Source organism: Vanessa tameamea, chromosome 16 (assembly GCF_037043105.1).
Source record: "Vanessa tameamea isolate UH-Manoa-2023 chromosome 16, ilVanTame1 primary haplotype, whole genome shotgun sequence".
NCBI lineage: Eukaryota > Metazoa > Arthropoda > Insecta > Lepidoptera > Nymphalidae > Vanessa > Vanessa tameamea.
Window position 1 is genome coordinate 6,457,212 of NC_087324.1, and position 12,837 is coordinate 6,470,048.

Below are 12,837 nucleotides of genomic sequence, written 5' to 3' on the forward strand. Positions count from 1 at the left end.
TAACTCGATACTTAACATAATGATTCAAAAGCGCTTTTATATGCTTACTAGAAAAATATTATAATTATAATTAAAGCGGAATGGTGGTTAGTTAGAAAAAATAAGCCATTGAAATAAACAGCTTGTTTATTTAATACAACAATAAATTATATTAAACAATGATCTATATTAAATTGGTATTTTTTTGCTTGTGGTTGTTAATAGTCATTTGGTTACTTTTGACTTTCTACTAATATTGACTATAACAGGCTTTATAGCTCATCAACATATGGGACGAGGGTTAGATTTCCAGCTGCACCCATGGAAATCTTGTTCTTTGCTGCATTTGAAAGAGCCTGAAATAATATTTTCAGATTTTATTCAAAGGTGCAATAACACCTAACAATAAAAATAATTCATTCCTCACATCCATCCTTGTCACAAGTAAATCATAATTTTATCTGAATGAACTTTGAAATCTACAAGGTAGGGATTTTGTAGATTTCAAAGTTTGACATTTATATTTAATAATAGTTATAAATAAATTTGTCTAATAAACATAACATTTCTAAGTTATCATTTCAATGTAAATTATTTCTAAGGCTACCTGAGAAATATCACTGTTTGATAGTTGATCAATAGCTGCCGCAATCTCAGCTGGTGATTTCACAACACCAGTGTATAAGCCTTGAGAGGCAATAGACTCGGCGAGTGTGGTTCCTTCTTCTGCTTCAGTCAATACTTGCAATTTTAGTTGGTTTTTACCAGCCTTAACAGCATCAGCACTCAAGTTCGGGTTCTTTAAGAGTTTACCAGCTGCTTTCACGGCCTTAAAATTATACGACAATAAAAATGAAGTTAATATAACATTTTTTTTTATTATTATTAATAGTGATATTTCCTACTTTCATTCTCAAATTTCTTTAATTATTTTCTAATAATATTATACTTACAGTAGTAGCTTCATCCTTAGGGACAGAGAGCACCAATCCAAACAGACCATTGTCAGAGTATGAAACATTAAAACCAGCAGCAGCAAACGGTCCAATATTCCCAATAGCCTTAGCAAGAGGTGTGTTGTCAGCTCCCCATTTGGTGATAGGACCATTGCCGAGTGCTTTAAAAATTACAATCTTAATAAAGAACACAAATTTCTTATATAACCCAAAAATGTGACCAATGATGTGTTGTTGATGTGCTTTTTATGTATCATTGTAATGTACATGTAATGATTCATAACTTTATATACCTTTAGCAGCAACTGCAAGTGCAAGGCTCTGTGGGGAACCTGCAGGAGCACCTTGTACAGCCAAAGCTACATGAGCTAAATCACCACCCATTTCTTTTCTGTAAAAACGCAACATTTAAAAAGTCATAACATATTTTTAATATTTGTACATTGACCCTAATCAGCATGTCATGTTTCAAATTATTATTTAATTGTATGGATAATACCTTAATTCTCCACCATGATATGTAGAGGGATTGCTCTGTGCCTCACTGGCAGTTGGCAACTGAAGTGCTTGAGCAACCAAAGTAGCATTTTCCTATAAATAAAAATAATAATAGTCATAGAATGAGAATTTTTACTACAAATTATGTAATTTTGCATAACTTTAACAGACATATTCAAGCAATTAATATGATATAGCTAAATTGAAAATTTATTATGATGAATAATTTTCTGATTAAGTGTATTTTTTATTTTGCATGCAGTGTGATGTTAACATATAATTATTAATGAAAAATCACTTAAACATTATAGAGATTCTAAAGCTTCTGATGAACTTTGTTTTAACTATTGTGTATTCATATAAAACACACGCATACAAATTGATAACATGATAAAAAAATTGTAGCTTATTTTTAATTGGGGAGCTACAATATCCTAAAATCAATGTTTTAGGCAGTAGTTGTTTAGGAACTAAGCAAATATAGACACAGTTTTTAAACTAATTTAGTAGCATCTAAATAATAACAATGTTCACCTGGCTATTTCCAATAATGGTGACTGCACAACGACCCGGTGTTAAAGTGCTTGCTGCAAAATGCTGCAGAGACTCAGAGCTGATGTTTCCAATCTTTTTTGGAGCAATGAAGAGAGAATTACCAAGCCCACGGCGATATGCAGCTTTGTGAAGCAAATCAACGGCACGAACCTATCAATAGGAAAATTGTTTTACAGTATTATATACACAGAGTAAATAATTGCTCCATGAGGCTTCACTAATGTTAAATGTTACTGCTCTGCCTTTGTGGGTCATAGCATGATATTTTATAGTCTATCTTAAACTTCTCACTTTAATGGTTAGGTAGATCTCGAAGTAACTTTATTTGAACTCTAATAACTTAACATGTATTAAAAGTCCCTTGAGGTAAACAACTAAAACAATCATAGTAGTTTATTTAAAAATTTTCCTTCCTTGTTATAAAATGCTTATGATTTTCAGTTTTTTTTAAATTAGTACTGATATTATTGTCTACCTACACTATAACAAATTTTCATTTTATAAGCATTTCTGACGCCTACCTGAGGAGGTAATGCCGCAAGGTCATACTGAAGACGGGGAATGTTGTCACTTAGTTCCCATGGTCTGAATTCTTGGTTTGATACAATATTGTTCAGATATTCCAAAGCCTGCTGCAGGTTGTTTTGAGTAGCCTGTTAAAAAATTATAATTTAATTATAAACAAGAATAAACTATATTATCCATTATCAATATTAGTAAATATTTAGATAACATGTCACTAAAATGGTATTCATATTATTTACATAGAATTGTTGAATACAAGAAAAAATTATGGTTTCATCACTTAATATAATGGATTGAAATATTTCATATGTGTACTTACTTCAACTGTGTAGTAAATGAACTCACGATCTCCGGATGCACTGAATGATGCACCAATTTGGGCTAGTTTTCGGGAAATTATGAAAGCAGATGCATTTTTAGTGGTGAGACCAGCTGCAGAACGGAGTAAGTGGGCTACACCCAACTCTGATTGTGGCTCATAACGAGAACCAGCTCTGGAGAATAAAAAGTAATAGATTAGCATTTTTTTTTTTTTTTTCTATAGTTACTAAGTGCAAATAATTATTTTTAAAAAGGATAGACAAAACATGGCATAATTCTGTTCTTAGTTTTAAAAAAATAATTCACCTACCTAAATAAGCACATATTATATTTTTAGTTAAAAATGTTGATAACTTATATCTTACTTACTTGAAAGCTATAGTAACCCGAGCTACAGGAGAACCATTATCTAAAGCGGCGACAAATGTTTTATTGGGCAAAACACTGGACTGGATTCTTGCATCTCTCTTAAGGGCTGGAGCCGCTTGGGCGTAACCCCTTGTCTAGAATTTAAGAATATTTACTATATTTTAAATTCAATTAAAAGAAAAAATCATTTGTTTAAAGCAGTCCTATCATATGGTTTTACATAACAGGGTTTTGACATATCATTCATTTATTTTGATTAAGCTGCTTTAAATCAAAAATAGTAGTATAATTACCGTAACATGACGAATAAGAGGTGTCGCAAGTGTTTTTGACGACATTTTAAAGGTATTTTTTATAAATTATATATATTCTCCACTAAATCCAGCAGTCTATTAGGACTTCACCTACTTGTCGCAAAATCGAATTCGTTTATTAAAGCAGGCAACACTAAGATATGAGTAACAGATTACAAATCCAAATATAATATATATACTATTATAATAAAATATTAATCAGAAATTTATTAATTATTATAATTTTTGGAATAAAAATTTATAGTTATATTTAAAAATATGAGCATGTAAATTATTTATTGAATTAATAAATGTAATTTGTAAGTAGCAGGTATTTGATTTTTAATTTGTTGCAAAGAAATATGTATCAATACTTTTATAACAACTTTAGCTAGACTACTTTTATTTATTCTATATAAACTTTTATTATGCTTCAATAATACATAAAAAAAATACTTCAGTACTTTTAATAACAAACACGCTTGTAGAAACGATCTTATCGCTCAAGAGCTATTTTCAAAACAAACAGAATCTTGTATTAAGAATAATGGATACTAGCAGTATATATCCTTTGAATATTTTAAATTTAAAAATAATGTGAGCACACATATATCATTATATTAAATATTATTATAATGAAATAGTATACTATTCACCTGTACAAGATAAAATAATATAAAGGAAGTTCAGTTTGCAACATACGATTCCTAGTACATTGCTTAATTAGTAAAACGGAATAAAACGTCGTGATTGCGGAAACCCTTTTGCTTAAAAACATTAAAATATCAAAGCTTTTGACTTACAACCTTTGCAATACATATTCAAATAATAAAGAAAAACTTATAAATGTCAACTTACAACTTCGTTATTTGACATAAGAATAATATGTCATAAATATCGCTAGGCGCCAATTTTGCATACATTGTGTTTAATATTGTTTTATAGATTTTTATGACTTTGGTGATTTTTGGCGTCATGTCCATGATTTCGTCTCTTTAAGGCGTTTGAATAAATACATTTATGTATAGTTCATATACATACAACTGACTGCTTGGTCTTAATTTAGAAGTATGCAGGGTTTGTACACATGTAATGAAATCTATTATATATATATATTATTTAATACTATATGTTATAAAAACTTTTATCTATATATTGCAGGATAGTAATGTCTGATTTGTTGGAGGTAGTATCTTTTGCTGATGACTTAAAGAACACTACACGATCTCCTAATCTTCAGATCCATAACAACCATAAGCGTATTTTGAGATCAAAAGAAAACTTATTTAAACCAAAATGCAATAAGGAGTTGAAAAAGAAATTAAGAAAATATAAATTAAGGCGAGATGGCGAAGAAGATCAAGATGTATTAGATGTTTCCCAAATTTTAGTAAATTCATTAAGAATCAAGTCTCCTAATAATTCAGACAAAATATATAATAAGAATAATAAAGTAGAAGAACCAAAACCGAATAACTATCTATTCAAAATGGTCAGAAAAAGAAAAACTTGTATACAAAAGGAAACTAACAATGTAAATATTTTACAAAATGTTGATGTATCTCCTATTTGTTTTGATGAAGAGTCACAAACTAGTAAACAAATGGATGCGTTTAAATTGTTAATGGATTCAAGGAATAAAAGTATTGGCAGTAATTCCCCAGGTAAAGAAAAAAGCACAGAAGAAAATAATGCACTTGAAATTGAAGATAAAAAAGCTATGAAGGCTAAAAGAGTTTTGTCACTTCAAAAAATGGCTGAAAATAAGGGAGTTTTAAAGAAAAAGGAAATTGAAGAGTACAGAGAAAATTGTATAAAAAATAAAATGTTGAAAAGAGCGGAATTATTCAAGGATATGCTAACCAAAAATGACAAAAAAGAACAGTCTACACAGTCTAATATCTTAGACAAATCCAAAAAAGAACCCTTAAAAAATTTTCCTATTACACCAAACAATAAGACACTTAAATTATGTGATATATTTAGTGACACAAATACTATAATTGATGAAAGTAAACCACTTGAGACAGTATCAGATGAAGACAATGAATTCTTAAAAAAATTGTCACCATCCATTAGAAAAAAGGAAAACATGCTTTGTTATTTTAAAAAAGTTTCTAAGGAAACAGAAGTAACTTCTGAGAAATCTGAAGTAAATTGTTCTGATGAAAATACTCAATCTATCATTAAAGTAAAATTTACACCTAAACGAAAGAAGAAAATAAAAACATCCAAGTCTGTTAATAATGATTTGTGCAGTATTACTGACAGTCTGAGTGCTCAAACAGAACAATTACCAATCAGGGATTCAAATAACTTGGATAATAGTGAACTAATAGAAAATAATGAAAGAAGGAAACGAAAACGAAATAAAAAAAATGAAGTCAATACTCATATAATCACAGAAAACATAAAGAATAATGACAGTAGACCAAAAAGAAATACTAAAAAGCCTGTAAAATATACAGAAGATGTACATTGTTTCAGCTCTGATGAAGAACTACACATTTTTACACCGAAGAAAAAAAGGAATAGTGAAAATTGTTCAAAAACCAAAGTAATAAAATATGTTCAAGATATTGATACAAAAATTGCAAAGGTTGAACTGCCTGCGAGTGATAAAGAAAAAAAATTAACTTTAAAGTTATCTAATAAATCAAAAGAATTAAGTAATCATATCAAAAATCCAAGTAATAAAGTACAATCTGAAGTGAAGAGAGAATTAAAATCTACAAAAAATATTAATGGAAGTAAGAATTTAAGAAATGTTAAGGTGAAAAATGACAAAAAGACATCAAAGTTGGCTCCAATATTCGTTACAAAACCGCAACTTTCACAAGCAGCCCTTGAGGCCAAACAGAGGTTTCTGAAAAGTGGTGTTCCAGAAAAGTTAAAAAAAAGTACTGTACAACAAATAAACAATACCACATTTTTGGAATACTTTCAGTCTGTTTCACACATTCAACAGAATGATTGTCATTTTAATAATTTTCAAGGAAAAGATTGGTTCAAACTTACTAGTAACAATATTGAGAAAATAAATATAACACACAATTATTCATTCAAATCACTTATAACAATAGACTCAGCTGAAAATCCTAATGTTCCTATTTTAAAACATAAGCCAGAGAAAGTTTTGAAATATATAAAGAGTGCATATCCTAAATTTCCTGTTTATCGTACATATCATAAGCTCAGAAGTAAGTGTAAAGGGGATTTTAAAGATTTTAATTATATGGATATAGATAATAGTATAGAAATCATTGAAAATTGTGCAGAGATTAATAATGACAATCCAGATAAACTTAATTGGTGTGACAAATATAAACCCACATCATCCAAGCAAATAATTGGTAATTTTGAGAGTGTCAAAGAATTAAAGAGATGGCTAGAGACATGGAGTGAAAAGTTGATAAAAGATAAAACTAATGCTAGTGATGTTTCTGATATGTCTGATTTCTACTGTTCTGACATAGATAGTAGAGATGCAATGAGGTCTACAAATAACATAATTATAGTAACAGGACAAACCGGATCTGGAAAAACTAGTAGTATTTATGCTGTTGCTTCAGAACTAGCTATAAAAGTCATAGAAGTAAATGCTAGTAGTAAGAGAAATGGTAAAATAATGTTACAAGATCTCCAGGAAGCTACACAGTCTCACAAGGTGAATAGAGCTAAGAGTGGTATAGAAAACTCTCAAAAATTATCACAAGAAGTACCAACCATATTGAATACCAAAAAACGTGGTAGGCCTAAACGAGCAATAGATGTTAATGCAAAAAATAATAGTTCAACACCAACATGTGAAACCATAACACAAATACCTTCAAGTCAGGAATGTGTCAGAACAGCTATGTCACTTATTTTAATAGATGATGCTGACATAATTTTTGATCAAGATGATGGATTTTGTTCAGCTATTTCTCAATTAATTCAATCTTCTAAAAGACCTGTTATTTTGGTGACATCATCTCCATCGTGTCCACATTTACAGAAATTCTTACAAAATGGAAAAATTATTCATATGCGTCCATTATTGCCCAGAATGCTAGGGACATGGTTGGATATTATGTGCTTAGCTGATGTAGGAAAGTGTTTTATGGGACTTGGAGAAAAAGTGTTAGATTATTTTAAGGGTGATATAAGAAAAACGATAAATTGCTTACAGTTTTACATGAACTCATTTAAAAATAATAGTCATGTTGATGAAGGAACTAATTCACAAATTATATGTAATATTGATGATGAAAGCTCAAGTATGTCTTGGGCTGATACAGAGAGCTTGGAAAGTACACCCTCTAATGAATTTCAATCAATGTGTAATATTGACAAACAATCACAATTATTTTCATATAGCTCGCCAAATGTTTTTGATGTTTGGTGGAATTTAACCAGTCATTTGAGTCTTATTAAAAATGAAGACAATATGGAAGTACATTCTAAAAATTTAGAAAAAAGAAGTGAAATACATAGAGTTGTAGACATTTTAGACACATTATGTACAGTAGATTACATTGATAGTATTAGGCCTGATACTAGATCCAACATAACTTCAACACCATGGCATTGTAACGAAACCGCTAGTCTATTGGAAAGTGAGGACTTCAATGGTTATAATGAAAGTATTTGTATTGGTGAAGAAATTTCAAACATACTCATGACGAGAACAATTTCAAAAGCTCAAAAAGTATTTAAGACTGAAAGAAGTAATAATTACCAAGCTCCCCCTACTATGAGCTTTTACAGGTAAGAATAGTATTTTTGTACATGGTATTTTAATTGGTATACATTACTTCGAACATATATACATTTTTGATATTTTTGTAAATGTCCAGTAAGACAAATGGGTGGCACATTTTTTCTTAATGGACAAATATCATAAAAACATTTGCTGTTTTGCATAAAATATTCATAAATTGTGTTTCTTACATAAGCTTTCTACTGAAACAGAATGAAAATTTCCACAGTGATTTCTGAGATTAGTTTAAACAATTTATAGTTTACATATTTAATAAATTAATTTAATTTATTAAATAATAATTTTAATTTAATTTATAGTATATATATTTAAGCACTTAATGTTATCAATTCTTATGTTAATAAGTTTAGTTATATATTTAGTTTAGTTACTTCATAAAAAAGAGAGATAAATATATTATTTAAATCATAATACAGTTAAAACCGTTTATGACGACATCGTTTAGAACAACATATCGGTTATATTGACCAAAATCAAAGGTCCCGGCTGAATGCTATATATCTGTCTTATTAAAAATATTGCTTTGTACGACATTGCTTGCTACGAAATACCGCATTAAACGACCACATTTGGCTAATGTTTTGGAGAATTATATCTGTAGAACAACCAGCTGAGCCGTATGGTAAACAATTACTACTGAAGCAGACGAGTGCATTGATGTAGACAGGTCGATTGCGATTTGTGCTCCGGCTACGGAAGATGATATTGTACGAGAAGTTCAAGAAGAAAATGACGAACTGATGAACAATTTACAGTGGCAACTTTGAATTATGGTCTCAATGCTGTTAGTGTATTACGCAAGATTGTTCTTTTTAATGAACAGTTTCACATGCAGGGAAATTATAACGATACGCTGATCAAACTCCAAAGTGAATTACAAAATGTGTATACAAGACAGGAGTGTTCCAAACAAACCAAAATTACAGATTTTATGCATACAGGAAAATTACATTGTTCTTTCTTAATATGCATACGTTTTGATTGAAATAAACGAAATATAATTTAATTTCATACATTAATATATTTTGCCTATTAATATCTATGACCTACACATTCAATAATAACACTTCATAAAAAAAATAAGAATCACCGGTTGTTAGGACTATCGGTTTTTACGACTAAATATGAGTAGTCCCTTCAATGTAGTTAGCAGATTTTGAATGTATATATATATATACTTGTAACTGTAAATATTTGTTATATTGAGAGCATCACTGTTATATTTTATAACAAGCTAAATCATCAACAGACGCTATCTGGAATTTATTTTAAACCAATTGTAAAATAATATTTTTTTGTTCCAGGGAGAGAGACAGGATAGTGTCTCGACACATTACCTTATCTAGTTATTTAAATCCTTCTGCAATATTAGATCGAAGAGCGACCGCCTTGGATTACTGGCCGTCTTGTAGAACGATATGTAAATTAGAAAAGAGCAAAACTGATTATAACATGAAAAGAAACAATCGATTTTGTCATTATCTTAAATCACTAAATATTCTCTGTAAAAATGATTTCTTTGATAACCTTGCTGATAGTCTAACCTAACCAATTTTATTTTTAACTTACAATTAATTATATATATGTAGTATATACATTTCGTTTATAACTTAAGCACCTAATGGATTTTGTGAAGTTTAAGACAAAAAAAAATCTTATATATAGGTAATGTATGTAAAGTAGAAATCAGTTTTAGTTATTTATTTGTAATAGTAAATTGATTATATTTTTATCAAGACTTTTCGTTAGCTTAATTATTTAATGTACTATACTATGATTTCATCAGGTATTTGTTATTTATTTGTAATATTGTTGAACTAATAAATGCTTATGTCCGTTGTTTATTAAATAATATTTGAAAGTAAAAATAACATGCTACTTCGCGAAAGCATACTTAGTACATTTAAAATAACTTTATAATATTCGTACTAGTTGTAAATTGACATAAGGTTCGGTAATGGTTATTATTACTTATATTTATTTAATCATTATTACATTTATACTTAAAAAAATATGTTTTTAGTAATAAAATAATATAATTTTAATGAATTGTTTTTATTAAAATCTTTAGGGATTTTACATGTAATTTTTGTCGAAAGCATAAAGGTCCGCAATGAAAAAAAAAATATTATAGGGTTCGAATTATAACTATATTATTAACAAAATAATATGTACCCAGTTTATAGAAAGAAAAACTAACTCTTTTAAAGCATAAAGAAACAAGTGTTTATTTTATTATTATTTTTTAAGGAAAAAGTTTAATAATTTTTTTCCCATTCATTGGCAAGTTTTAGATAGATATCCATGCATGCCTTTGCATCTTCCACGGAGTCATGGTAAGCGGTTGGTTGTATATCTCTTCCTAAATAATTTTTGGAAAGAGTCTTGAGAGCCACAGGCTGGCCATTTCGCTGAAAATTAAAATCACATTAAAACAAAACTACATTTGCTATTTCCCAGTAAATAACGCTTTCAGCGGCATCGTATTTTTTGGACAAACTAACGACGTCCGTTATTCTTTAATTAATGAATTAATTAATGAGTTTTGCACTTCACATGAACGATTCTATTCTTTAAGAAAATCAGCCTGAATAATCTAGCGAGCAACGTCGGGTATAAATGAAGATTTAATAAATAATTAAACGTAAAAAATAGAATTTTGCATATTCAGCACATCATTACAAAAAAATTAAGTTACTCGACTAGTCGACTTAAGTAAGAGATCTCTCGAAGTGCGACCAATTACAAAAAAAAAAACTGTATTTAAAATAACTTATCTGGTACATCAGTAGCTAATTAATAAAACGATTGCTAAGCTTTAATGAAAATTGCAAATGAATGTAAATACAATATGAATGATAAATTGATCATGTGTGCAGAGCAAGAGGAACAGTTTGTTTTATAAAATTAATCTAAACAGAATAACGCTGAAACCACTATAACGGGTCTCGTCATTGGCAGCCATATGATTTCAAGAACTCGTTGTTTATAAATTATTTATAAATTAGTGGGAGTTGCTCGATAACGCCAATGTAACTCTCGATTAACAACTATTTCTTTATAGAACTATTTTACTTATTTAAATAACAAATAATGAATAAAAGTTTTAAAACTAGAAAATTTACGTAAATCAAATATGTAATATCAACAAGTATAAAGATTTATTAGCTAAAGTTACATTCTAGACATAATTATAAAATGACTACTGAATCTTAAGAATTTATTTTAAATTGTCGAAATTTATTTAGCTATGTAAACAATAAGAGATTATTTTAAATTGTTGAAATTTATTTACCTATGTAAACAATAAGAGATTATTTTAAAATAAACAGATTTGGACGTCAAAGCATCACCACTGATTCAATACTGTATTACCGTACTACTGTTCAGTAGGGCTTTGTGCCAACTCGTCCGAGTAGATACTAGATACCAACCCAGTAATCATATATTCTACCGCCATACAGCTACATATAATTTTTATTGTGTTTATATTTAATTTCACTAGAGACATTACAACTTGGTTCCCAAGGTCGGTGACACATTGGACACGTAAGGAATAATTAGAACTTCTTACGGCGTCAATATCAATTGTGGTGACCACTTACCATCAGGTGGTTCATTTGTCTACACAAACGAACTTGTTGTCCATGGAAAAGTTTTTTCTAGAAGGTCATATGGTGTTTATTTTAAGAAGCAAATAAATTAAATAATTGTTACTGTTCTTACCTGGAGACGGTTGTATTTCGCCAAATCTCTGCGCTTGCTCTCAGGATGAGACAATTGCAAGACTTCAAGGTCGAAATGTATTGAATGCCCTACTAAAATACGTGCCTGTATAAGATTGGCCACTTGGTTTTTGACAAGGGAGAAGTCTCTGCCATTTTCTAATTTCCACTTCTTGTCTACAAAAGCCCTATAATCAGTAACTGTTGATGTAGGTTTAACATATTCGTCAAAAATAGTACTTCCATGCTGATTCACAATGGATACACGCGCTAACAAGTTTTTATTATAACTTCCAACCATTTCACAATCAATGGCAAGTACGTTTGTAACCGACATTTTGTAATTACGATTATGATGTTAAAAGAGCTATTCAAGGGGGTGAGCAACAGAACTGGCTGAGTACTTGTGTAAAGTGGAGAATAATATGGAAGTGGAACGACTGTTAATATTTATATAACTAAGCTGCGATAATAATAATATGCTAACGGTAAAGATATTTCGGGGATTCCTTTACCAGAGGCAATATCACAGTGTTACCAACTCCAAACATCCAAATTTGCATTGGAAGATAAAATTTCCAAAGTTAGTGGTTTTTACTTTAGAAGGATACTTTGAAATTAGATAATTCAGAATAAGTATGTGTTAATCACGCAATATTTTTCGGTTTTAAAAAATATTTCATCTTATTTTATGAACTAAAAAAAAGTCATCGTAATATTTAAAAAAGAAGTCGAAAAAAATCTATAATTAAAAAAAATATTATAATTGTGTTTGTGTTTATAATTCATCTCGTGCCCGGCGGTGAAGGAAAACATCGTGAGGAAACCTACATGTGTCTAATTTCAACGAAATT

General features: G+C 29.4%; 4 protein-coding genes across 4 annotated transcripts in view; 2 read left to right on the forward strand and 2 right to left on the reverse strand.

The window, feature by feature from the left end:
• LOC135193686 (vitelline membrane protein Vm26Ab-like) overlaps window positions 1-12,837 on the forward strand; it is a 378,568-nt gene that overhangs the window by 98,668 nt on the left and 267,063 nt on the right. The gene's annotated exons all lie outside the window — the stretch shown is intronic.
• Window positions 109-3,647, reverse strand: LOC113403665 (cytochrome b-c1 complex subunit 2, mitochondrial). Its single transcript, XM_026644248.2, has 10 exons — window positions 3,497-3,647; window positions 3,204-3,337; window positions 2,833-3,007; window positions 2,510-2,641; window positions 1,968-2,138; window positions 1,435-1,526; window positions 1,229-1,326; window positions 933-1,096; window positions 587-808; window positions 109-335 (listed from the first exon to the last, which is right to left on the reverse strand). Exons 1-10 carry the CDS (start codon window positions 3,539-3,541, stop codon window positions 252-254), a joined length of 1,317 nt encoding a protein of 438 aa, XP_026500033.2. The 5' UTR covers window positions 3,542-3,647; the 3' UTR covers window positions 109-251.
• On the forward strand, window positions 4,369-10,235 carry LOC113403664 (enhanced level of genomic instability 1). Its single transcript, XM_026644247.2, has 3 exons — window positions 4,369-4,573; window positions 4,658-8,245; window positions 9,563-10,235. The coding sequence occupies exons 2-3, from the start codon at window positions 4,665-4,667 to the stop codon at window positions 9,804-9,806; spliced, it is 3,825 nt and encodes a 1,274-aa protein (XP_026500032.2). The 5' UTR covers window positions 4,369-4,573; window positions 4,658-4,664; the 3' UTR covers window positions 9,807-10,235.
• On the reverse strand, window positions 10,516-12,357 carry LOC113403666 (RNA exonuclease 4-like). The gene is made up of 2 exons (XM_026644249.2): window positions 11,985-12,357; window positions 10,516-10,669 (listed from the first exon to the last, which is right to left on the reverse strand). Exons 1-2 carry the CDS (start codon window positions 12,318-12,320, stop codon window positions 10,517-10,519), a joined length of 489 nt encoding a protein of 162 aa, XP_026500034.2. The 5' UTR covers window positions 12,321-12,357; the 3' UTR covers window position 10,516.

What these genes read in the sequence shown, in the direction of transcription:
- LOC113403666 (XM_026644249.2), bottom strand. Translation starts at nt 12,320, where the DNA reads ATGTCGGTTACAAACGTACTTGCCATTGATTGTGAAATGGTTGGAAGT. An exon ending in CGAAATACAACCGTCTCCAG is followed by an intron (nt 10,670 to 11,984) that starts GTAAGAACAGTA and finishes TTTAATTTTCAG; the next exon opens with CGAAATGGCCAGCCTGTGGC.
- LOC113403664 (XM_026644247.2), top strand. Translation starts at nt 4,665, where the DNA reads ATGTCTGATTTGTTGGAGGTAGTATCTTTTGCTGATGACTTAAAGAAC. An exon ending in CCTACTATGAGCTTTTACAG is followed by an intron (nt 8,246 to 9,562) that starts GTAAGAATAGTA and finishes TTTTTGTTCCAG; the next exon opens with GGAGAGAGACAGGATAGTGT.
- LOC113403665 (XM_026644248.2), bottom strand. Translation starts at nt 3,541, where the DNA reads ATGTCGTCAAAAACACTTGCGACACCTCTTATTCGTCATGTTACG. An exon ending in CTCTTATTCGTCATGTTACG is followed by an intron (nt 3,338 to 3,496) that starts GTAATTATACTA and finishes CTTAAATTCTAG; the next exon opens with ACAAGGGGTTACGCCCAAGC. An exon ending in CGGGTTACTATAGCTTTCAA is followed by an intron (nt 3,008 to 3,203) that starts GTAAGTAAGATA and finishes TTTATTCTCCAG; the next exon opens with AGCTGGTTCTCGTTATGAGC.